The 27106-nt window shown below is 41.0% G+C and overlaps 1 protein-coding gene across 11 annotated transcripts in view; it reads right to left on the bottom strand.

The window, feature by feature from the left end:
- The window catches only part of rerea (arginine-glutamic acid dipeptide (RE) repeats a), a 563072-nt gene that overhangs the window by 234351 nt on the left and 301615 nt on the right, over positions 1-27106 (bottom strand). Inside the window, exon 1 of one of the 11 annotated variants that reach the window (XM_068017028.1) lies at positions 15007-15182. The exons of the other annotated variants lie outside the window; for them this stretch is intronic. Within the exon in view, the coding sequence (XP_067873129.1) occupies positions 15007-15032 (26 nt within the window). The 5' untranslated portion in view covers positions 15033-15182. Of the gene's footprint in view, positions 1-15006; positions 15183-27106 lie in introns of those variants that run through there. 11 annotated transcript variants of the gene reach the window in all.

The following is a 27106-nucleotide window of genomic DNA, read 5'->3' as shown; positions in this document are numbered from 1 at the left end:
CTGTACAAGTTAGCAAGGATCAGATGGAATGTAAAAGTGTGCAATTTTAAATTTTTTTTTTTTCTTTTGGGCCTCCTTATCTCGAGAGACAATGGATACGCGCCTGGAGGTGGTCAGTGGTTTGTGAAGCAGCGCCTGGAGCAATTTTAAATAAACAGCGAGAAAGGCAAGAATCGTAAACATGGAACAGACTGTGCAGAGGTTATATTTTAGCTTTGAATAGTCATTTTAAATGGACTATGCAAAGCCATCCTGATTAAAAATTAAATATTTTCAATATCTTTTTTGACATCAGGAAATGACATTTTAGGTAATCAAGAGACTCCACTTTTAGTCTAAGAAATAGGACACTAGAATTATAGAATGGTTACAGCACAGAAGGCGGCCATTCAGCCTGTAGTGTCCATTCAGTAAGAAGTAAAGATGTCTTGCTACAATTGTAGAGAGGCTTGGTGAGACTGCACATGGAGTATTGTGTACAGTTTTGGTCTCCTTATCTAAAGAAGGATATACTTGCCATAGAGGGAGTTCAATGGGGGTTCACCAGACTAAACCCTGGGATGACAGGATTGTCTTATGAGGAGAGATTGAGGAAACTGGGCCTGTATTCTCTCGAGTTTCGAAGAATGAGAGGTGATCTCATTGAAACTTACATAATTCTTAGAGTGGATGTAAATAGGATGTTTCCCCAGCTGGTGAGTCTAGAATCAGGAGACATAGTCTCAGAATAAGGGGTAGGCCATTTAAGACTGAGATGAGGAGGAATTTCTTCACTCAAAGGGTGGTAAATCTTTGGAATTCTTTCCCACAGAGGACTCTGGAAGCTCAATCACTGAGCATGTTCAAGACAGAGAGAGACAGATTTCTGGAGACAAATGACATCAAGGGATATGGAGATACCACGGGAAAGTGGCATTGAGGTAGATGATCAGCCATGATCTAATTGAATGGCACAGCAGACTGAACAGCCTACACCTGTTCCTAAGTTCCCAAGGGTAATTCAGCTAGTTACAACACCCCAGCTCTTTCCCCAGAGCCCTGCAAATTTTCTTCCCGTCAGGGGTTCATCCAATTCCATTTTGAAAACCACAACTGAATCTGCCTTCACTATCCTCTCAGGTCGTGTGTTCCAGATCGTAACCACTTGCTGTGTAAAAAAATGTTTTCCCTCATGCCACCTTGTTTCTTTTAGCAATCATCTTAAATCTGCGCCCTCTGGTTCTCGGCCCTTCTGCCAATGGGAACATTTTCTCTTTATCTACTCTGTCGGAGCCATCATGATTTTGAACACCTCTATCAAATCTCCTCTCAACCTTCTCTTCTCTAAGGAGGAAAATCCCAGAATCACAGAATTGTTACAGGACAGGAGGTGGCCATTTGACCCTTTGTGTCTGTGCTGGCTCTCCAAAAGAGCAATTTACCCAGTGCCACTTCCCCACCTTCTCCCCATTGCTCTGCACATTCTTTTCAGATAACAATCCAATTCCCCCTCGAATGCGTCAATTAAACCTGCCTCCACCACAGCTGCGTGAAAAAGGTTTTCCTCATGTCGCCATTACTTTTTTTTGCCAATGACCTTAAATCAGTGCCCTCTTCTTTTCGATGCTTCTACGAATGGGAACATTTTTTCCCTATCTACTCCGTCCAGAACCCTCATGATTTTGAAAACCCTTATCCAATCTCCTCTCAACCTTCTCTTCTCCAAGAAAAACAGTCCCAACTTCTCCAATCTATCCATTCAACTGAAGTTCCTCACCCCTGGAACCACTTCAAGTGAATATTTTCTGCACTATCTCTAATGCCATCACATCTTTCCTAAAGTGTGGCATCCAGAACTGGACGCAATACTTCGGTTGAGGTCGAACCAGTGTTCTATACAAGTTTAAGATAACTTCCTTGCTTTTATACTCTGCCCCTAGTAATGACGTTTAGGATGCTGTATGCTCTATTAACCACTCTCTCAGCCTGTCATGTCACCTTCAATAATTTATGCACATATATACCCAGGCTTCTCCAATTTATCCACATAACTGAAGTTCCTCATCCCTGAAACTGCTCACGTAAATCTTTTCTGCACCCTTTATAAAGCCTTCACATCCTTCCTAAAGTGCAGTGCCGAGAATGGGATGCAATACTCCAGTTGTGGCCAAACCAATGTTTTACAAAGGTTCATCATAACTTCCTTGCTTTTGTACCCTATGCCACTATTTAAAAATCCCAGGATCCTGCATGCCTTTTTAACCACTTTCTCAACCTGCCCTCCCACTTCCAACTATTTGTGCACATATACCCCTAGGTCTCTCTGTTCCTGCACCCCCTCCCCTTAGAACTGAAACCTTTATTTTATATTGCCTGTCCTCCTTCTTCCCACTAAAATTGATCACTTTGTACTTCTCTGTGTTAAGTTTCCTCTGCCAAGTGTTCGCCCGTTGCACCAGTCTATGTCTTTTTGAAGTCTATCACTAACCTCCTCACAGTCACGATACTTCCAAGTTTTGTGACATCTGCAAAGTTTGAAATTATGCCTTGTACACCCAAGTCTAGGTCATTACAATAGATCTAGAAAAGCAGTGGTCCTCGTACCAACCCCTGGGGAACCCCACTATATACATTCCTCTAGTCTGGAAAACAACCGTTCACCACTACTCTGTTTCCTGTCACTCAGTCAACTTTGTAACCATGCTGCCACTGTCCCTTTTATTCCATGTGGTTCAACTTTTTTATTTTTTAAAAATTATTTTATTATTATTTAGAGATACAGCACTGAAACACGCCCTTTGGCCCACCGAGTCTGTGCCGACCAACAACCACCCATTTATACTAATCCTACATTAATCCCATATTCCCGACCACATCCCCACCATTCTCCTACCACCTACCTATACTAGGGGCAATTTACAATGGCCAATTTACCTATCAACCTGCAAGTCTTTGGCTGTGGGAGGAAACCGGAGCACCCAGCAGAAACCCGCGCAGTCACAGGGAGAACTTGCAAATTCTACACAGGCAGTACCCAGAACTGAACCCGGGTCGCTGGAGCTGTGAGGCTGCGCTGCTAACCACTGCGCCACTGTGCCACCCAACCTTGCTGGCAAGCCTGTTATGTCGCACCTTATCAAACACCTTTTGGAAGTCCATGTACACCACATCAGCCGCATTATCCTCATCAATCCTATCTACTAGCTCATCAAAAAACTGATTTTTGCAGAAGCTTTACAGGGGTCAATAATGAAAGCAAAAAATAAATGAAAGTTTCACAGATACTGAGTGCATTTTATGACATACGGCAACACAATCAATGGTATTATGTTAAAAAAAACAAAATCTGACTGTATGAAATAAATGTCTCAACAACCACAGCACAATTTTACTCCAGTAACAGGCTGTGAAATAAAAAAAATCTAAAAATAAAAATTCAATATCATTGCAGCATGATTCATGCAGGAGAACAGAGTTGCAGTTTGAGTCAGATGGCACAAACAAGGATGTCTGTGTGTTTGAAGGAGGACAGAGTTTTTTTCTTTTAAAATGTTGTTACAGTCACAATATAGAGAAGTTGGATAGTACTTTTCATGACAGTAACACACTGAAAGGATCTGATGTCACTGATATTAACCAACACTAGTTTCACTTCATGGTTCATGCGATCTGAATCCTCAGGTGCAAGCTTACCCTATAGTAAATGAAGGGAAGCTCCTTCATAGTTTGGTATATCAGTGCATTGTTAGTACTGCTCGGGGTGATAGAAAGGGGGAAGATCCCCAGCTTGTGCTCAATTCATTGATTTCACCCAGGACGCTTCCTGCTCTTGATCATAATTCAGTGACTCAGTTGGGAGGTACTGGTCAGCTGAAGGTATATGGAGTTCCACACTGCCAAACAATCTGCCAACACAAACAACAATAATTTCTATTTATATAGCACCTTTTGATAGTAAAATGTCCCAGATCACCTCACAGGAGCATTACCAAACAAAATGACGATGACTCCAATTCTACTTTTGTGAAAAGTTGGGATAGCCAGAAACTGAAGAGACTTGTGTAACAAAATTACACTAAAAATATTTCAGTTTTTCATAAAACAGCAGCAAAGGAATAGAAAAGCAAAAGTATCTTAAAGTTATGCTTACATATGAATTAAAAGATTCAGTATCTTACTAAGAAGCCAACTTTATTATACATACATATGCAAGTTAAATTTCTTATGAAATACGGATGTAATAGAAGTCTAAAAGTGGTAGTTACGGAATTAGAGTCATACAGCACAGAATCAGGCCCTTCGGCCCATCGTGTCTGTGCCGGCCATCAAGCACCTAACGATTCTAAGCCCATTTTCCAGCACTTGGCCCGTAGCCTTGTATGCTATGGCGTTTCAAGTGCTATTGATTCAGATTCACACACCAGTTCGATACTGGCAAGTGACCTCTCGTCGGCATAAGCGTACTCTCACAAGTGCACACGTTTGTGCATGCAGGTTTATACATGTGTTCTGCTTAGCTGCCAGTAAATTGTTGAATGATTTAAAAACACAATCAGGAATGCCCACTGTTGTAGCATTAAAACAGCCTCTGCTTTGTTTATATAGTGTCAAGGACACCGCATTGGAGTCATACGCAGTGCGGTGATGAGCCCAAACAGTGTGAGATGGGCTCCCTGAGGAGGTTTTGCACAGCAACATTCGACAGCTGACTCCAGAATCACTGCAAAACAGAAATAACATCACAGCAACACAAAAGTGGCAGCACAACTGCATCTAAAAAGATCGTTATACTATGGACCTCTGATTTCTTTAACATTGAAAACAGTTAACTATATTACTGATAAGGGGCATCATCGTGAAATACAGTTTCCATAGAGTTCCTGTGTGATGCATTATTTTCAAATCACCTACTGCTTGTAGAGGTTCACGTAGGTCCCTTATATAACCTGCCATTTGGTCTATAGAAGTCTCTTATACAATGTGTTATTATTCTCTATTGGTATAAAAGAACTTGCACTGATACAGCATCTGTCACATCCTCAGAACATGTCAAAGTATTTCACAGTCAATGAGTTACTTTTGAAGAGCAGTCATCATCGTGATGTAGGCAAATGCAGCAGCCAATCTGCATACATCCACCTCAACTAGTAGAAGGGGTCACTGTTTAACATCTCATTTAAAAGATGGCACTTCTGACTTTGCAGCACTCCCTCAGTACTGCACTGAAGTACTGACCTAGGCCCTGGAAAAGGACTTGAATCCACAACTTAACTCAGAGGCAAAAGTGCTCTGAAGGAGCCAAGAAGACAATATGTAAAATAGTCTCTCTGTACATAAATAGCATTGGGGCAATTCAAGCATTTTCCTGGAACCTCTGCAATTGTACTGTGTGAACCACATTCATACTGCTGGTAGCTACCTGATGACACTTTAACAAAGTAGCATGCAGCATGATTTAGTTTTTAAACTCTAAGAATTGGACTGGAACTCAATTTATATCACGAAGCAGCTGTACAACCTGCAACACCTCCTTGAAACCAGTCAACAAAACATTGAAAAAGCATTTGTCCAAAAATCTAGCAATTGTTGATCAATTTTCAATTATGAACAGCAATATTAATCAAGCTATAACAAAATTATATACTTTGGACTCTGGGTTGATTTTAAGGTTCCGCATTCATAATTTATAAATGTTCCTATCTACTAAAGATACGGTTACAACTGTAAAAAGGACAACAGAAGCTGGCACAGTGAGTCAATGCTCCAATGACCCGTGCAGTGGAGTCACAGGCAGATGATTTAATCCAGCAATTCTCCGCAGTGTAACTTTTGGATTCTGATGGTTCCACTGGGGCAAGGAGCCATCCTGGAGCCAAGTCCTTCCCAAAAAATTCAGAGTGAAAGTTACCCTGGTCACTGTCACGTCGCCTAGTTGCTGACTCAAGAGTGGCATAGGTTTCCAGAGTAGGAGGTGAGAGGAAAAGGAAAGAACACCTGGTCCCAGTTAGATCAGGCAAGGTTGTCTCATCCTGAATATGTCCCTTGAATTTGAAAGCTACTGATGGAACTATGACACCATACTTGTTATCACCTATCAGGACTAAGGTCACCTCAACTGGTACTATATGGTACCCTCACCTGACCGTAAATAACCCCTCACTGGCGACACACAATTGACCTATTACACCTTTTTTTTTGTTAATGTAATGATTGAAAACTGCAAAAGGTTGCTGCAATGCGTAACACTGTTGGTTTTAAGGAGCAGCTTAAAAGGAGGAAAGGTAGAGAGATGGAGCGGTTTAAGGAATGAATTCCAGAGCTTAGGGCCTAGGCAGCTGAAGGCCCAGCCATCAATAGTGAGCTGAAGGAAGTGGGGGATGTGCAAAAGGCCAGATTGAGAATAAAATCCAGGCCCTTCTTGCTTTGTAAGTCTTAATGGTGGATGGTGGCTGAACATCAATGTACAGTCATTAACTCAAGGTGCATCAGAGAAAAAGTCTGTTGAACTGGATTTGTTAATTAAGCTCCTTCACTCGAATGGATTCAGTAATTTCTCCAAGCCACTTCTCCAATGAGGTCATCAGAACTTACTGGGTAATTTAAAAAAGCAAACCAAAACAGTCAGAAGAAAACAAGAGGATCTAAATCATAATTATTTCCAACACTTCGTTTTTCTGAAAAGGGGTTAGAATGGTAAGGCTCCTCTGAGTAACCAAGAAAGCACAGCCATGTATTTGTTTGATTACCTAAACAGGTAAAAACCTAAATGGTTTTAATAAAATATTTACTAAGGGACACATTTATCTTATGATGCTTTTACAAGTTAGACTGTCACTTCAACATGGGTTTGTTTTAAGCTTTATGAAAAATGCTGTAATTGAAAGCTTCACATGTAGTAACAGCACGGAAATATGTAGGTTTATGCAGTACAGTGCGGTTCTTAATCAAAACAATAAATAAGCACACAAGTGTATTTTGCTGCATCAGCTAACCTTGCAACATAAAGTTCTGATCTACAATTTCATTACTGAAGAAGCAATTTATTTATTTATTTTTTATTTAGAGATACAGCACTGAAACAGGCCCTTCGGCCCACCGAGTCTGTGCCGACCAAGAACCACCCATTTATACTCACCCTACAGTAATCCCATATTCCCTACCACCTACCTACACTAGGGGCAATTTACAATGGCCAATTTACCTATCACCTGCAAGTCTTTGGCGGTGGGAGGAAACCGGAGCACCCGGCGAAAACCCACGCGGTGACAGGGAGAACTTGCAAACTCCACACAGGCAGTACCCAGAATTGAACCCGGGTCCCTGGAGCTGTGAGGCTGCAGTGCTAACCACTGCGCCACCTGTGATCTGCTCTTTACAACCAACAGCATTTTACAAGTTAGATTCAAGAAAAATAACCCAGATCCACTGCACTATTACCATAAGTACCACATCATATCAGAGTAAAAATGGACAGAATGGCCCCCTCTCCGCCCCCCCCCAAACACTAGCAAAAATAAAAACTAGTTAATTCTGGAATTCCGTACGCTAAAAATCAACGTTTGATGTATTCAATCACAATTCTATGGCCATTTAAACAGACAGAATAAAACATTGTATATTCCAAAACATCAGCCAAAATTCAAGATGAAAGCATCCCCCAGTTATTTAGCTATACAATGGCCTTGCACAATAATAGTGCTTGCCCAAAACAACAGGCTATCATTTAAGTTGCCAGATTGTGTAACTCATGCCATCTACACTTCATGTACAGTACATGCTTTCTACTGCTCCATTCTTATTTGTTGAGACAATTTAGTTGCACCATTCACCCTCATTAGGACTGACAGGCAGTAAAGTTCCACCCATCTTAGCAGACAGAAAACAGATTAGCATCTGCCAAGTCTCCGCCCAGCTCTTCTTCAGGGAATTACTTCCTTCCTGAGTCTCATACCTGCCAGTACATGTCTGAACACCCTCTAAGTGAATCCAGCTCTCGATGACTGATGTTCTACTGCAGTAAAAGACCTCAGCTTCAAACCACAGTCTGTGCTTTTAGCAGCTCTTCTATGGGGCAACAATTAGGATTCAACAATTGACCTCAACGCTCATGGACTCATGAGGTGGAGTGAAGAGAAAAGTCAACTAGATCCCTGCTCCTAACTGCTTTCGAGCGACCCTGCTAGAAAAAGCTTGCTTGCAAGTTGGGTACAAGGAAGTCCAGATTGGCTCTGATATATTCATGGTCAAATCATATGGCAACATTAGCCAGACCCATCCAGCTACTTGTGGAAGGTATGAGAACACTACCAGTATGCACGAAACCATAACCATTAAAATCAGCATCTTCAACTGAGATTGGGGGATAAAACCTGTCTCATGAGTTTAAGCCACAACCCATTTGCCAGTGCTGGTTTCCAGAACATACAAATTAAGAGGAGTAGGCCACTTGGCCCCTTGAGCCTGATCTGCCATTCAACAAGATCATGGCTGCTCTGATTGTAACCTCAATTCCACATTCCTGCCTACCCCCAATACCTTTCACCCCCTTGCTTATCAACAATCTATCTACCTCTGCCTTAAAAATATTCAAAGACTTTGCTTCCACTGCCTTTTGAGGAAGAGAGTTCAAAAGACTCACGACCCTCTGAGAGAAAGAATTTCTCCTCATCTCTGTCTTAACAGGGCAACTCCTTATTTTTAAACAGTAACCCCTAGCTCTAGATTCTCCCACAAGAGGAAACATCCTTTCCACATCCACCCTGTCAAGACCCTTCAGAATCTTATATTTTTCAATCAAGTCACCTCTTCTTTTCTAAACTCCAGTCGATACAAGCCTAGTCTGTCCAACCTCTCCTCATAAGACAACCCGCCCATTCCAGGTATTAGTCTAGCAAACCTTCTCTGAACTGCTTCCAATGAATTTACATCCTTCCTTAAATAAGGAGACCAATACTGTACACAGTACTCCCGATGTGGTCTCATCAATGCCCTGTATAACTGAAGCATAACCTCCATACTTTTATACTCAATTTCCCTCGCAATAAAGGATAACATTCTATTAGCTTTTCTAATTACTTGCTGTACCTGCATACTAACCTTTTGGGGACACCCAGATCGCTCTGCATCTTAGAGCTCTGCAATCTCTCACCATTTTGATAATATGCTTCTTTTTTTATTCTTCCTGCCAAAATGGTCAATTTCACATTGCCCACATTATACTCCATTTGCCAGATCTTTGCCCACTCACTTAACCTATCTATATCCCTTTGTGGCCTCCTTATGTCCTTTCCACAACTTACTTTCCTACCTATCTTTGTGCCATCAGCAAATTTAACAACCATACCTTCGGACCCTTCATCTAAGTCATTTATAATAAACTGTAAAACGTTGAGGCCCCAGCACTGATCCCTGTGGCACACCACTCGTTACATCTTGCCAACCAGAAAATGACCCATTTATGCCTACTCTCTGTTTCCTGTTAGCTAGCCAATCTTCTATCCATGCCAGTAATGTTACCCCCTACACCATGATCTTTTACTTACCGCAATAATCTTTGATGTGGCACCTTATCAGATGCCTTCCGGAAATCTAAGTACAGTACATCCACTAGTTCCCCTTTATCCAAAGCACGTTACTTCTTCAAAGAACTCCAATAAATTGGTTAAACATGATTTCCCTTTCACAAAATCATGTTGACTCTGCCTGATTACCTTGAATTTTTTGAACTGCCCTGCTATAATGTCTTTAATAATAGCTTTTAACATTTTCCCTATTACAGATGTTAAGCTAACTGGCCTGTAGTTTCCTGCTTTCTGTCTCCCTCCCTTTTTGAATAAAGGAGTTACATTGGCTATTTTCCAACCTAATGGAACCTTCCCTGAATCTAGGGAATTTTGGAAAATGAAACCCAACGCATCAACGATCTCACTAGCCACTTCTTTTAAGGCCCCAGGATGAAGTCCATCACAACCCGGGGACTTGTCAGCCCGCAGCTCCAACAATTTGCTCAGTACCACTTCCCTGGTGATTGCAATTTTCTTGAGTTCCTCCCTCCCATTTCCTGATTTACAGCTATTTCTGAGATGTTATCTGTATCCTCTAAGGTGAAGACCGATGCAAAATACCTGTTCAATTCATCTGCCATCTCCTTATTTTCCTTCATTATTTCCTCAGATCACTTTCTGTTGGACCAACGCTCACGGTGTTAACTCTTCTTTTTAAAATATCTATAGAAACTCTTACTATCTTTTTTTAATTTCTAGCCAGCTTTCTCTAGTACTGTAATTTTTCCCTCCTTATTAATCTTTTAGTTGTTCTTTGCTGATTTTTATATTCTGTCCAATCTTCTGACCTGCCACCCATCTTTGTGCAATTATATGCTCTTTCTGTAACTTTGATACTATCTTTAACTTTTTTAGTTAACCACAGATGGTGGGTCCTCCCCGTGGAATTTTTCTCTCTCATTGGAATGTATCTATTCTGTGTATTCTGAAATATTCCCTTAAATGTCTGCCACTGCATCTCTCGTGACCTATCCCTTAAACTACCTTGCCAGTTCACTTTTGCTAGCTCTGCTTTCATGCCCTCATAATTGCCCTTATTTAAGTTTAAAATACTAGTCTTAGTCCCACTCTTCTCTCCCTCAAACTGAAAGTAAAATTCAATCATATTATGATTATTGCTGCCTAAGGCCGCCTTCACTATGAGGTCATGAATTAATCAGAAGTGCCCAAATTACAGAAGCAGCTGATTAGACAGAATCTGAAAAACTATTACCAACTGCAGGAATAGCAGCAGCTATACCATATCCATTACTGGATCAAACTTCAGTAGGACCTGGAAGCACTGATTCTAATTCGATTGATGAAGCACCAATTCAATGCACAAAGCTTAATCTCAACTTTGGGAGGAGTGGTGCTAAACTGACTGAATTAAAGTTTGATAAATTTTGCAAGAGGGAAAGACAAACTTTTTTTGTCTAAAAAATCATACAACTGGAGTCATGGCGGGGGAGAATCTAAGGAAGTTAACCAAGAAACTTTCCTGCTCCAGCACCTGGTTATACGAGCAAATGAAGGTTTGAGTAGCTCAGAAACCATTCATGATCCAATCTGTGATGTGCAACACAATGTAGCACATTGCAAACATGGATTGATTTGAAGTTGGCACTGATTTGTATCCATGCCAGTACTACTTTGTGGTCATCTTCATGTCAAATTGCCCCCCTCTAATAAACCACCTGCTACATATGAAAGTTAAAGCATGACTATGAATGTGCAGACATTGAATGAGAATTTTTTGAAAAAAATTACAGTAGTATTTGTTATACAAGATATATGTAAGATTCAACCACCCACTTTAAAATGCCCATACTTGTGCAAATAAATATGCAACATGTGTTTTTTTTTATTGCTTCATTGGGAGCATCAAGCATAACTAAAGTCCAAATCAGCAGAGTCTCAGTATAATTAAGGTGTCAATGTAGCGCCTGTACCTCATCTAATATTTGTTGGTAACTAATTGATAAACTGTCAAATGGATCAAAATCTGTAACTGTTTGGCATTTTTCAACATTACAATTCTGTTCAGTGCAAATGCTTCTTGATAATTTACATTATTAGACATTTGAGACAGATGCTTTTGTGTAAAATGTTTTAGCGAACAACACATACAGATAAAGCGCACAACACTTTACTTCCAAGTCAGAAAGTTAAGGGTTCAAGACCCACTGCTGAACTTGAGCATATAATCTAAATTGAACGCCAGTTAGGTACTGCATGAGTGCTGTTCCATCAGAGATGTCATCTTTCATGAGACATTAACCCGAGGTCCTGTGTGCTAGTACCAGAGGTGAACATTAAAGATCCCATTTGCACATTTTAAAGTTGAGCAGAGAGATCTCTTAAAGTCTGACCTCAAGTTCCTCCCTCAAGCAATAGTGATTCATCTCGCTGTGCAAAACATGGCCGTCTCTTCTGCATACATAACAATAGCCATTGTATCTCAATGTATTTTGTTGTATTACTTTGAGACATTTGAAAGATATGATAAGCTACTATATCAATGCAAGTCTTTTTCTGCACAGGATAAGCAGCTTAAGTGGCCATTCTTCACTTCTTAGCCTGCAATAAGCATTGGTAGGTTGTGAGCCTTAACAGTCCATCACCTCAAGTAACGTCCATGCAGGTGTGCTTCCTGTGGCGGTCACGGGTTAATGACCAGAACTGAGAACACCAGTCAACTTCTCCCACCTCTCAAGCCAAGAGATGCCGAGACAATTGTGGTACCCCCCCAGCAACCTTGACTAAGATTGGCAATGTTAACGCAGACTAAAGATTGAGCCTGGAATCTTCCTTGCATGGCTCAGCACAACTCAAGTCCTTTTTAAACAAATTGACTGCCATTAACAAGAATGTGTTGGTCAACATCAAGTACTGGCAAATTAACTAAGCATTTTGAAATGAGTATTCACCAAGACAAAACCAAGTGCACTATATTTTATTTGAAATTAATAGTGGGAGGCAAGTTAGAAGTTTTCTTTGAATATCCTTAGCTCTGGGGCAGCTTGCTACACAAACAAGTCTTGAACTTGTTCTTATGATGCATAATACAAATTGTAACATTATGAAAAGGAAAAACTTATGACCCTTGCATTAACTGAAATTAAATTGTCGAGCTTCATTTGACAGTATTCAAGTTACCATTACACTACTTTACGAGACTAATTTTAGTATGCTTAAGCTAGTAATTCAATTAAATAATGTTTCTATTTTACTGGTATAATGTTAGTTGATATAATCACCATTATTATTGCACAAAAGGTAGCAAAAATCTGGAACTCTCTTCTGCAAAAAGCTATTCAGGCTAAGTCAATTGAAAATTTCAAAATTGAGATGGACAGATAAGAATATTAATGGATATGAAACCAAGGTGGGTACGTGGAGCTAAGATACAGATCAACCATTATCTAAAACAGACTCAAGGGGCTGAATGGCCTACTCCTGTCCCTAAGTTCCTTCCTATGTTCATACGATAAGAAAACTGTAAAATAAAAAGTTCTACATATGCCATAAATGATCACCTATCACACTATAATTTTACTTTGATTTTAAATGTGAAAAAGTGATCAAAGTCAAATAATGAAACAATTCCAATTTTGTTGTGGACTCATGGCAACTATTTTATCTGAATAAATAGTGTTTCATGTATAGCAACAGCATGTTTAAAGATTTATGGTTAGATGGTACAATGGGCCAGTGTGTCAACACAGTGTTCCTACACAGCGACCTGGTCTCCTGATGGAATCAGCCCAATAGTGAGTTCCCAATCTCAGCTGAATTGTCAGGGTGCAGTGGGGGAAAAGACGATTAATGGTTGCTGAATAAATCCTGGCCAATTCCACAGAATCTTTAGCAGCTAACTCCAATCAAAGCAGCATGAGAACAAAGTAGGAAGAAAAATCCATTTTTGCATTGCCCAAAAATTGATAAACTTATTGTAGCAGTATTTTAGAAAAAAAAAATTTGATACAAAAACAAGAAAGGCACCAAACCTTAACCATTTGCCTTCAAAGGCTGTCCTCAGTGAAAATCAAGAAAACCTTTTGCTGACATTTATGCAAAATTGAAAGCTTTGCTGATGTAGGTACGGTCATAAATATTTTAATTATTTACCATTAGATGACTTCAAATATATCAATTTATAAAATGTTTTGTGAGTGTCACATTAAGATATTTTATCACCTCGTCCTATAAATATTTTAAATTGACAAATGTACAGTGGTCTTTTCAGACAAGTACCTATTATTTCAAATGAAAAATATTCTATATTTTTTTCAATGCCAATTCCTTGCAGCACCAATTTAACAGAACACTGCAACTTTCAGAGGCTTCTGAGTTGAAAGCCATTGTTTATAAATCCTTCAGTATAATAATTGCATTTAAGTACAGATTGTGTCAAACATTCTGAGCAACTTTTATTCAGACTGCTTCTGGATTGTTTTGATATTCTAGTGTTCCATCTGCCAAAGGCACTAGAAAAGTGATCAGAGTTTTACTATTACTGATGATTTCCAGCAACACAGGTGCATGATGGGAGGTGATGCCATGACATCCAAACATATGAGCACCAAGTTTACAAAATGTTCACAATACCTCTATAGATTTGCTTCAACAATGTACCACTTTTGTCATCACTGAGCTTGCTTTCAACATGCCTCATATGAACTTTGCTAACAATGTGCTGATCGGAATCGGATCTAAGGTGGATCCAAGTAGTTAACAATGGAGATTGCATTAAGTGACAATATCCATTTACAAATAGTGAATGATCTATGTATTAAATCAAAAGCGAAGATAACTATCAGTTTTGCAGTTATAGATCTTTTTCATAAAAATGTACAGAAACACACGGCATTTATTTCTAATATTAAGTATTTTTTAAATTTTCCTTTTGCAAATGAACTTTGAAGTCAAAAAGACTGAAGTTCAAGTATCCAGAAGAACTATCATGTGAGGTCCCACCCATCACTGAAAGCCACCAATAGCTGTCCACACCAAATCCTTCCTACTACCATTTTCCTAACCAAACAACTGACAGGCCCAAATAGTTCTCACACCCACATATGTCCTAAAAAAGGTGCATTTCCTGTGCTTGAAGAAAATCAATCAGATGCAAATTAAACAAACACTGCTACAAACTCTGCTTTAAATGGGTCTGAAAAAAATTACAAATTGCCAGAAAAATTATATAATCTTTATTGCTATGATTTCATTTATTTTCTCTACCCCACCAAAACCAAAAGGAATTGCTGGCAATCCTTTACTTTCCAAAATGAGAGAAAGAGAGAAAGACAGCTAGCTGTTCAGGAAAGAGTCACCATTTTCTGTTTAATGCTGATCAAATGTTGAAAAACAGCAGCAAAAAGCCTTGCAGCATTAATAATGAAGATTTCATAATAAATATTTGACAAGGCTAGGAATCTACAAAATGCAGCCTTTTAGGATAGGCCAGAAAAAATAACCCTACCTCCGAGGGCTGAAGAGATCATCCATGGTCAAAACAAGTCCTTTAGGTTTAATTATATCCCCAAGTCTGGCTATAGTCTGCACTGAAAGCAAAACTCTCCCTTTTTCCTACTCTCAGCACTCAAAATGGTGGCACACGCAGTCTCTGAGAGACCTCAGAAAGCTTTCACTGAGCTTGTGCTATGACCTCAGCCACCACGCAGAGCGTAAAAACTTCCCTTCAAAATGTCAGCACTGAGCATGTGCCATGACCCTGCCTCCCTCACATACAGAGCAATCAATCTCTCCCTTTATATTCTCTAAATAAGCATGCTGAACCAGCTCCCAGCTCCAGGGAGCTTTCGCGGAGCATGCTGAAAGAAAAGGGCCCTATCGAGGGGGGTACTGTGACAAGCATCAAACCTAGACTACTTCAGATTCAAGTTGGTCAGTTAAAGATACGTCTAAATTGCCGTTAAAATACACACGATTATAAACTGTAAACAAATTTGAGACAGTTATACTCTGGAATAAAAATGTCGTGCTCAGCAGTGAGCAACCACTTCATATTTTAAAACTAGTAATTGCATTTTTCCCAAAAATAGTGACACGCATTATTTCTGACTGCAAAACACAGTGTTTCAATGGCAATCCTTTTTCTTTGAAAGGGCAGTATGGAAAACTACATAAAACAAAGATATCCCAAGTCAATTTTATTTAATTTTTTTCATTATAATTATTTGCATAAAAGCAAAATGATCAAAGTGTATGTATTGTTGGGTATGTTACATTCGGGTTAAATGAACAAAATTAATTATAGACACTTGGAGCACAGGAGGCGCCACTGGGCCCATCGTACCTCTGCCAGCTCTTTGCAATCCATTTCATCTACCTCTCCCTGGTCTTTCTACATAACCTTGTAAATTTTTCCTTTTCAAGTATATATCCAATTCCCATTTGAATGCCGCTGTTGAAACTGCTTCCACCACCCTTTAAGGCAGTGCATACTGCTCTGAGAGTTGCAGATTAAATTTAAGGTAGTGTCATTTTGAAAAGGTATCAGCATTTTGAACTTTTACAGTAATGTTTATTACTAGGCTTTGGACTGCTTGGTCTTTCTCCTTTTCTCCCGATAACATGTTCGAATAGATCTCCATCCTGCTCCCAGATTTTTGCAGCTCAAGACTTTAAAAAAAAAATTGAAGTTAAACTAAATTAATTTCACAGGTTTCTCTCTACTCATCTCTTCAAATATAATAGCAAATAAAAGATTAATTTGGAAGATGACACAGCACATCTCATCAGAACAGTGCATGCTGTACCACAAACCTGTTGCTTACAGGCTCAATCCAACAATCCATTGTTCTTATTTCAGGTTGTGTTCCATGGAGACACTTAGCAGAGGCCAGGGGTATATGTGTGTGGCTGTGTCTATGTTTGTATGTGTGTATGTGTGTGTTTGCACGAGCATGAATATCTGTGAAAGCAGCCATGAGAGTGACTGTCAGCCCAAGGTACAATTAAAAGCAGCATGTCCATGTCATTTTGCAGATTAGGATCTATATATGTACCCTCTGGAGAATACAGAACAATTTCAGTCTTAAAGGCAAGAGCTAAGAGACAACAAAATGATTTTTAAAATGTTCTAAGTATATGAATTAAGAGGACAAGATTTACAGATTGTAGATTCCTCAAAATTGTGCTTCACAAAACTATTTCCAGAATAATTGCAAGAATTTCCACTTCAAAAGTAGTAAAGTCCTTCAACAATGAAAGGATTAAAATACCAATGCTTCTAGGGAAACAAAAAAAACGAGATTATATTTTGCTGAAACTCTTCTGGATTACTTCAGTTCTCAACATTTATCAGGGGAATTGTGGATCTCCAATCACAGAAACTGCACTAAACAAAAGTATAATAGCACTGAGGAAGTTCGCGTGATTCTACTGTCAAATGTAAGTGAATTCCCTCTAAACTAAATTACAAATTTCTAGGTCAAGATGGTCTAGACAGCAAACTTCAATATGACCATAATCAAAATAGCTTTTGGGATCAAACTTGCTAGAGTATATATAACCTATCATCTTCCTCCCCAAGTTCTGTGTCGAACAAATGCTGGAGGCCACTCATTAAAGATAAAGTTTGAAAGTAAAACTGAGCTGGGTATTTCACCCATGTTTTCCTAGTGGAGCTAATGACCTATTGCTGCATCTTTGGCCAACTTCCTGTAATTTAATTTGTACCCATTCACAGCATAACACTAATCTACAGCTAATTATAACATTTGTTGTATAATATAGCTAATTTTCTAGCTCAAAGCTTTCTGTAGGAAGTGTAAGTTTGTATCCTTACATACATCACTTTTGCACAGGCTCTCTTCCACAAATGTGTCAGGTTTTAGTTGAATTAACTTATCTCTAGTAATTGCATCATCACAGTGCATCAATAATCGATTAATTACCGTGCTACTCCTACAACACATGCAATAACTGCTATTGGAGCCTATATAGTTGCAGCTTGCCTTTATATCACTTGGTTATTGAAACAAAGCATAAAAACCTATGAACAATACTACCAAAAGGTGAAACGTGAACGACAAAATCTAAGTTGACCAGTAGCTTTTAGACTACACTTAATAAACTCATTATTTTTAAGAGGAATAGAATGATACTCAACTACCATCTTTCAAATGCATGTATAAATATTTCTTTTGGGCCTCCTTATCTCGAGAGACAATGGATACGCGCCTGGAGGTGGTCAGTGGTTTGTGAAGCAGCGCCTGGAGTGGCTATAAAGGCCAATTCTGGAGTGACAGGCTCTTCCACAGGTGCTGCAGAGAAATTTGTTTGTTGGGGCTGTTGCACAGTTGGCTCTCCCCTTGCGCCTCTGTCTTTTTTCCTGCCAACTACTAAGTCTCTTCGACTCGCCACAATTTAGCCCTGTCTTTATGGCTGCCCGCCAGCTCTGGCGAATGCTGGCAACTGACTCCCACGACTTGTGATCAATGTCACACGATTTCATGTCGCGTTTGCAGACGTCTTTATAACGGAGACATGGACGGCCGTATAAATATATTTTACAAAAAATGAACACATAATATCTTTTTGCTCCCAGCTATGTTGGACCTCCTCCCAGAGACAGACAAGGAACAAACTTATATTTATATAGTGCCTTCTATATCCTCACATCCTTAGGATGTCCAACAGCATTTCACAGTCAATTTGCACACAGCAAAATCCTACAAACAATAAATGAGATAAATGACCAGTTAATTTATTCTGTTTGTGCTGGTCGCGACACTAGGAGAATTCCACAGGATCTTTTATAACTACCTGAACAGGCAAAGAGGGCATTAGTTCAATGATGCATCCAAAACACAGAATCTCTAATAATGCAGCATTTCTTTGACGCTGCAATGAATGTCAGCGTAGATCATGCACGCAAGCCCTGAAATGGGACTTGAAGCCACAACCTTCTGATTTTGAGATGAGAATGCTACCGTTAAGCCAAGCGGACACTATAAAACCAACAACAGAAATTTTACAAATCGTTCATGAGATTCAATTACTTGGATGACCAATTTTGAAGTCACATTTGAGTTCGAGAAGGATGTTCTGAGAATTTTTCAGAATGATAGTCATGCAGGTTGGTCATTAAGTCTTATGCTGTATAAATATTATAATTTAGTTGCTACAGTTGTCTCTGTACTTCCCGATGACCCACGAATGAACAAGGCTGTTTTTTTTCCATCCCAAGTAAGCAGTCATGAATACAGCAGTTAATTTTTTTTGCATTGTTTTCCAATTTTCCCAAAGATCAAGGACCCAAATTCTTCCCCAGGCCTCCATCTCCTCACCTTTGCACTTTCATCAAGGCTTCCAGCTCTACCCTGACAGATAGCTATGGACTGCTCAAGGTTTGGCAAACTGCTGATTGTGGATGGGTGGGCTCATTAATTACTGACAATTGCTTGCTGGCTGTGGTCGTGGAGAAATGGCCTTTGGCAGCTGGCTACTGGTGCTGGATGGTTGGTTTTGGTAGTTGACAGCTGGTTATGGATGTATGGTTTCATGTGATTGGTCGGTTGACTACCCTTCCTGGTTTATATAGCTCAGCGACTCACTAGATAAAATCATAAGGGGTGCATGTTTTATCTGCATCAATTGTTTAATGTGTCTTTACAGTGAATGAAGTAGCATACAACAACTACTTATATTTATATAGCGCCTTTAATGTAATGAAATATCCCAATGTGCTGCACAGGAGCATTATAAAACAAAACACTGAGTCACAAAAGGAAATATCAGGTCAAATGACCAAAAGCTTGGTCAAAGAGGTAGGTTTAAAGGAGTGTCTTAAAAGGAGGAAAGAGAGGCAGAGAGGTGTAGAAGGGTATTCCAGAGCTTGGGCCGAGGCAACCTAAGGCGTGGCCACCAATGGTAGAGCAGTTAAAATTAGGGATGCAAAAGAGGCCAGAATTAGAGAAGCACAGGTAATCAGTAGGATTATGGAGCTGGAGGATAGGCGGTGGCGTAGTGGTATTATTACTGGATTAGTAACCCAGAGACCCAGGGTATTTCTCTGGGGACATGGGTTCGAATCCCACCACAGCAGAAGGTGGAATTTGAATTTAATTAATAAATCTGGAATTAAAAGCTAGTCTAATGATGGCCATGAAACCACTGTCAATTGTTGTAAAAACCCATCTGGTTCACTAATGCCCTTTAGGAAAGGAAATCTGCTGGCCTTATCTGGACTGGCCTACATGTGACTCCAGACCCACAGCAATGTGGTTAACTCTTACACGCCCTCTAAAATGGCCTAGCAAGCCACTCAGTTGTACCTAACCGCTACAAAGTCAATAAAAAGGAATGAAACCGGACGGACCACCCGGCATTGACCTAGGCACCAAAAACGACAGCGGCAAACCCAGCCCTGTCGACCCTGCAAAGTCCTCCTTACTAACATCTGGGGGCTTGTGCCAAAGTTGGGAGAGCTGTCCCAGACTAGTCAAGCAACAGCCTGACATAGTCATATTCACGAAATCATACCTGACAGACAATGTCCCAGACACTGCCATCACCATCCCCGGGTATGTCCTGTCCCACCAGCAGGACAGACCCAGCAGAGGTGGTGGCACAGTGGTATACAGTAGGGAGGGAGTTGCCCTGGGAGTCCTCAACATCGACTCCGGACCCCATGAAGTCTCATGGCATCAGGCCAAACATGGGCAAGGTAACCACCTACTGCTTACCACCGACCGCCCTCCCCCAGCTGATGACTCAGTACTCCTCCAAGTTGAACACCACTTGGAGGAAGCACTGAGGGTGGCGAGCGCACAAAATGTACTCTGGATGGGAGACTTCAATGTCCATCACCAAGAGTGGATTGGTAGCACCACTACTGACCGAGCTGGCCGAGTCCTAAAAGACATAGCTGCTAGACTGGGTCTGCGACAGGTGGTGGGGGAACCAACACGAGGGAAGAACATACTTGACCTCATCCTCACCAATCTGCCTGCCGCAGATGCTTCTGTCCATGACAGTAGTGGTAGGAGTGACCACCGCACAGTCCTTGTGGAGACGAAGTCCCGCCTTCACATTGAGGATACCGTCCATCGTGTTGCATGGCATTATCACCGTGCTAAATGGGATAGATTTCAAACAGATCTAGCAATGCAAAACTGGGCATCCATGAGGCGCTGTGGGTCATCAGCAGCAGAATTGTACTCAACCACAATCTGTAACCTCATGGCCTGGCATATCCCCCACTCTACCATTACCATCAAGTCAGGAGAACAAGCCTGGTTTAATGAAGAGTGCAGGAGGGCATGCCAGGAGCAGCACCATGCATACCTCAAAATGAGGGGTCAACCTGGTGAAGCTACAACCCAGGACTACTTGCATGCCAAACTGCATAAGCAGCATGCGATAGACAGAGCTAAGCGATCCCATAACCAAAGGATCAGATCTAAGCTCTGCAGTCTTGCCATATCCAGCCATGAATGGTGGTGGACGATTAAACAACTAACTGGAGGATGTGGCTCCACAAATATCCCCATCCTCAATTATGGGGGAGCCCAGCACATCAGTGCGAAAGATAAGGCTGAAGCATTTGCAACAATCTTCAGCCAGAAGTGCCGAGTTGATGATCCATCTCGGCCTCCTCCTGAAGTCCCCAGCATCAAAGATGCCAGACTTCAGCCAATTCGATTCACTCCGCGTGATATCAAGAAATGAGTGAAGGCACTGGATACTGCAAAAGCTATGGGCCCTGACAATATTCCGGCAATAGTACTGAAGACCTGTGCTGCAGAACTTGCCGCGCCCCTAGCCAAGCTGTTCCAGTACAGCTACAACACTGGCATCTACCCTGCAATGTGGAAAATTGCCCAGGTATGTCCTGTACACAAAAAGCAGGACAAGTCCAAACCAGTCCATCAGCCTATTCTCAATCATCAGTAAAGTGATGGAAGGTGTCATCAACAGTGCCATCAAGCGGCACTTGCATAGCAATAACCTGCTCAGTGACACTCAGTATGGGTTCCGCCAGGGCCACTCAGCTCCTGACCTCATTACAGCCTTAGTTCAAACATGGACAAAAGAGCTGAACTCAAGAGGTGAGGTGAGAGTAACTGCCCTTGACATCAAGGCAGCATTTGACCGAGTATGGCATCAAGGAGCCCTAGCAAAACTGAGGTCAATGGGAATCAGGGGGAAAACCCTCCGCTGGCTGGAGTAATACCTAGCGCAAAGGAAGATGGTTGTGGTTATTAGAGGTCAATCATCTGAGCTCCAGGACATCACTGCAGGAGTCCCTCAGAGTAGTGTCCTAGGCCCAACCATCTTCAGCTGCTTCATCAATGACCTTCCTTCAATCATAAGGTCAGAAGTGGGGATGTTCGCTGATGATTGCACAATGTTCAGCACCATTCGTGACTCCTCAGATACTGAAGCAATCCGTGTAGAAATGCAGCAAGACCTGGACAATATCCAGGCTTGGGCTGATAAGTGGCAAGTAACATTCACGCCACAGAAGTGCCAGGCAATGACCATTTCCAACAAGAGAGAATCTAACCATCTCCCCTTGACATTCAACGGCATTACCATCGCTGAATCCCCCACTATCAACATCCTAAGGGCTACCATTGACCAGAAACTGAACTGGAGTAGCCATATAAATACTGTGGCTACAACAGCAGGTCAGAGGCTAGGAATCCTGAGGCGAGTAACTCACCTCCTGACTCCCTAAAGCTTGTCCACCATCTACAAGGCACAAGTCAGGAGTGTGATGGAATACTCTCCACTTGCCTGGATGGGTGCAGCTCCAACAACATTCAAGAAGCTCGACACCATCCAGGACAAAGCAGCCCGCTTGATTGGCACCCCATCTACAAACATTCACTCCCTCCACCACCGACGCACAGTGGCAGCAGTGTGTACCATCGACAAGATGCACTGCAGAAATGCACCAAGGCTCCTTAGACAGCACCTTCCAAACCCGCGACCTCTACCAACTAGAAGGACAAGAGCAGCAAATACAAGGGAACACCACCACCTGCAAGTTCCCCTCCAAGTCACACACCATCCTGACTTGGAACTATATTGCAGTTCCTTCACTGTCACTGCTTCAAAATCCTTGAACTCCCTTCCTAACAGCACTGTGGGTGTACCTACCCCACATAGACTGCAGCGGTTCAAGAAGGCAGCTCACCACCACCTTCTCAAGGGCAATTAGGGATGGGCAATAAATGCTGGCCTGGCCAGCGACGCCTACATCCCATGAATGAATTTTAAAAAGGGAGATAACAGAGATAGGGAGGGGTGAGGCCATGGACGGATTTGAAAACAGGGATGAAAATTTTAAAACAGGGATGAAAATTTGAAAAGAATTTTGCTTGACCGGGAGCCATGTATGTCAGCAAGCACAGGGGTGATAGGGGAACAAGTCTTGGTGCAAGTTAAGACACTGGCAACGGAATTTTGGATGATCTCAAGTTTATGGAGAGTAGAATGTGGAAGACCAGCCAGAAGTGCATTGGAATAGTTAAGTCTAGAGGTAACGAAGGCATGAATGAGAGTTTCAGCAGCAGATGAGCTGAGACGGCGAAATCAGGCGATGTTACGGAGGTGGAAATAGGCAACCTTAATGATGGCATGAATATGAGGTTGGATGCTCATTTCGGGGTCAAATGTGTCATCAAGACTGGCTTCATGTCAGATTGTTGCTAGGGAGAGGGATGGAGTCGGTAGCTAGGGAACGGAGATTGGAGTGGTGACCGAAAACAATGGCTTCAGTCTTTCCAATATTTACCTGGAGGAAATTTCTGCTCATCCAGGACTGTTGGATAAACAGGCTTATAATTTAGCAAAGGCGGAGGAGCCGAGAGAAGCGGTGGTGAAGTAGAGCTGAGAGTCATTAGCATACATGTGAAAATTAACACTGTGGTTTTGGATGATGTCGCTGAGGAGCAGCGTATAGATGAGAAACAGCAGCATATACATTAGATAGCATTTACGAATTTTCTAGTCAGAGATTTGTTTTATGTGGCCGAGTAGAATTTTGAGACCAACTTTTCCATCTGCAAGTCTTCACTGACATCCTCAACATTTGAAAAATTAGTTTTGCAATTTTTTGATATATCTTGGTTTCCCAGTATGATGCTTTTTAAAAAAAAAATTAAATACTTGTTTTGGGATTACCCATTGTTCAGTGAGATTTTCACTTGCTGTTCGGTTCTGCCTCATTCCAGTCAGTCAATGTTATATTCACAGCACCACCATTTTTTTAAATATTCGTTCATGGGACGTGGGCATCACTAGCTGGGCCAACGTTTATTGCCCATCCCTAATTTCCCTTCAGAAGGTGGTGGTGAGCTGCCTTCTTGAACTGCTGCAGTTCGTGGGGTATAGGTACACTCACATAGGAAGTGCTTTCAGGATTTTGACCCAGTGAGAGTGAAGGAACGATGATATAGTTTCAAGTCAAGATGGTGTGTGGCTTGGAGGGGAACTCGCAGGTGGTGGTGTTCCCATGAATCTACTGCCCTTGTCCTTCTTGGTAGAGGTCGTATGTTTGAAAGGTGCTGACACCTACAGGTGCAGTACCTTCAGGATTTTTGCGACCACTCACTGCTTTCAATACATAGTAGAATTATGACTTGGTCAAAAGTATTGTAATTCTTCAAATTTATAGATGATAAAATAGCAGGCAGGGCAAACATTATAAAACAATTTAACCAGGGTCAACAGCATTGCAATCCTTCAGGTAAAATCCCCAAAAGAGACTGTTGGCTGAAGTTGGAGCCCATACAATTGAAGGCAAATTACTGACCTGATTATGAAATTGGCTGAGTAGCAGAAGGCAGAGAGTAGGGATACTCTAATTGGCAGGGCATGACTGGTGGTGCCCCACAAGGATCTGTCTTGGGGCCTCAACTGTTCACCATATTTATTAACGACTCAGATGATGAAATAGAAAGCCACATATCCAAACTTGCCAATAGCACAAAGGGAGGCAGCATTGTAACTGGTGTAGATAGAAGCATAAAATTGCAAAGAGATATTGATAGATTAAGTGAAATTGTGGCAAACGGATTTCAATGTAGGCAAATGTGAGGCCATCCACTTTGGACCTAAAAAGGATAGAACAGGGACAGGACTTTCCATATGACGAAAAGCTAGAAACAGCGAGCTTCAATGAGACCGGGGGATCCCGGTACATAGATTATTAAAATGTCACGAACAGCTACTGAAAATAATCAACTGAATGCTGGCCTGTATATCTGGACGACTGGAATACATGGCGGTAAAAGTCATGCTTCAACCATACAAAGCCTTGATTACACCACATGTGGAGGACTGTGAGCAGTTCTGGGTACTACAATTTAAGAAGGATATATTCGCCTTAGAGGGAGTGCAGCATACGTTCACCAGAATGATACCTGGACTCCACAGGTTAAATTAGGAGAAATTACACAGGGTTGTATTCCCTGAAATTTAGAAGATTAAGGGATGACATGATCAAAGTTTTCAAGATATTAAGGGGAACAGATAGGTTAGGTAGGCAGAAATTATGTGGAGAAATTATTTCTGCTGGCTGAGGTGTCTAGAATGAGGGAGAATAGTCTAAAAATTAGAGCCAGACATTTTAGGATTGAAATTAGGAAACGCTTCTACATGCAAAGGGTAGAGAAGTTTGGAACTCTCTTCCACACCAGCAACTGATGTTCGATCAATTGTAAATTTTAAATCTCAGATGGCTAGATTTTTGGTATCCAAAGGTGTTGTGTGATATGGGACAAAATATGTTGTTAGGTCAAAGATCAATTGTGATCTCAATGAATGGAGGAACAGGCTCGAGGGGCTAAATGGCCTCCTCCCGTTCCTATAACGGAACCAAAAGATTACAATAATGTGGATAAGGGGTTATTACAGGTGTAAGGAACTAAAAAAGCAAGGAAAGTAGATATTCCTCTTTGCTGCGCCTGAAAACTGAGGGGAAAGGGAGCAGAGACCTATTTAGGTCAGGTCAGGTCAGGTTTGTTACTTATCAGTAACTACTGAAAAAAAAATCAAGACTGCATCTTATAGAAAAATGTTTGGGATGAATGCAAAGTTTAGGCATGATTTCCACTACTAAAGAGCTGCTCAGATGGAAGAAAGGGTACGCTGGGCTCCTGAACATCAGGCCTTTATATCTGAGGACCACTCTCCCTCTTTTGTTCAGCCAATTTTTCCCTCTGTCTTTGAACAGGACTTCATCATAACAGCAACAGCTAGCAGCACCTGCATAATCCGTAAATAAACAATTTGATATTTTGTAAGAGGACTTTGTGGTTTACTTCCTGGATAAACTACAAAGAAACTGCAAGATACCGTGCTCATTGACAGAGCTTTCACATAATGTCTTGATTCATGCCGTGGTGTTAAGCTCCTCATTACACTAATGAGCAAAAGAACATATGATTTCTGCAAAATTGATGGATAATTAGGGTGAAATTGTATGACTCCCATGTCACATAATTTCTGAACTCTGCGTGACATGGTAGCCCTCTCCCTGTTGAAACATAAATTAATTGATTTGTTCACAGTTTCCTTCAGTTTATCAACTGCAAAAGGTCAACATCCGGCGTTTCCTACATTACAACAGTGGCTACACTTCAAAAGTACTCCAATTGCTGTAAAGTGCTTTGAGACAACCAGTGGTCATGGAAAGTGCTATATAAATGTAAGTCTTTCTTTTTTGGATGCAACCAACTTAAATTACAGCAAGACTGGCAAAACACTGAATATTTTTTGAAAAATGTAATTAATTTTCTGGTAATGTAACCACAGTGTTCAGCAGAGATGCACAACAAATGACTGGAGAACTGCTGAGAAACTCAGTTAAAAATTGGAATTATGCTGAATGAGTATCAATTTCAGTCTGGAAAGGTTATAGAATCCAGTTCTGTGAACCAAGAAAGCAAGGAAACTGTTTCTGGTTAGAAAAAAAAACCCTCAGCTTCTCAAAATGAATAATTGGACAGTGGGTTATGTTGAATTGCAAACCAGAGCATTGAACAGGCTGTGGTACAGGCTTTATTCCCTTCTGTCAGACCTCTTCATTTTATTCGTTACCATATAGTCTATCGGTTCTTTTGCAAATGGAGCCTGAATAGCGAATAGAAACATTAGAAGATTGATGAGGATGAAAACCCAAATGAGACCAAGATGGAACGCCTGAAAGAGACAACAGTCTTTGAAGTTTTTTTATTCTTTCATGGAATGTGGGCATTGCTGGCAAGGCCACCATTTGTTGTCAATCCCTAATTGCCTTTGACAACCAAGTGGTTTGCTAGGACATTTTAGAGAGCAGTTTAGAGTCAACCACATTGTTGTGGATCTGGAGTCACATGTCGGCCAAACCAGGTAAGGACAGCAGATTTCCTTCCCTAAAGGACCACATGGGTTTTTACGACAATTAATGATGGTGCCATGGAACCTTTACTTAGATCAGCTTTCAATTCCAGATTTTTATTAATTAATTGAATTTAAATTCATTTGAACCCATGTCCCCAGGGCATTAGCCTGGGCCTCTGGATTACTAGTTCAGTGACATTACCACTACACCAACATCT

This window comes from Heterodontus francisci, chromosome 37 (assembly GCF_036365525.1).
Source record: "Heterodontus francisci isolate sHetFra1 chromosome 37, sHetFra1.hap1, whole genome shotgun sequence".
Lineage (NCBI taxonomy): Eukaryota > Metazoa > Chordata > Chondrichthyes > Heterodontiformes > Heterodontidae > Heterodontus > Heterodontus francisci.
Note: the sequence above shows the minus strand (reverse complement) of the source record. Positions and strands in the feature narration are given on the sequence as shown.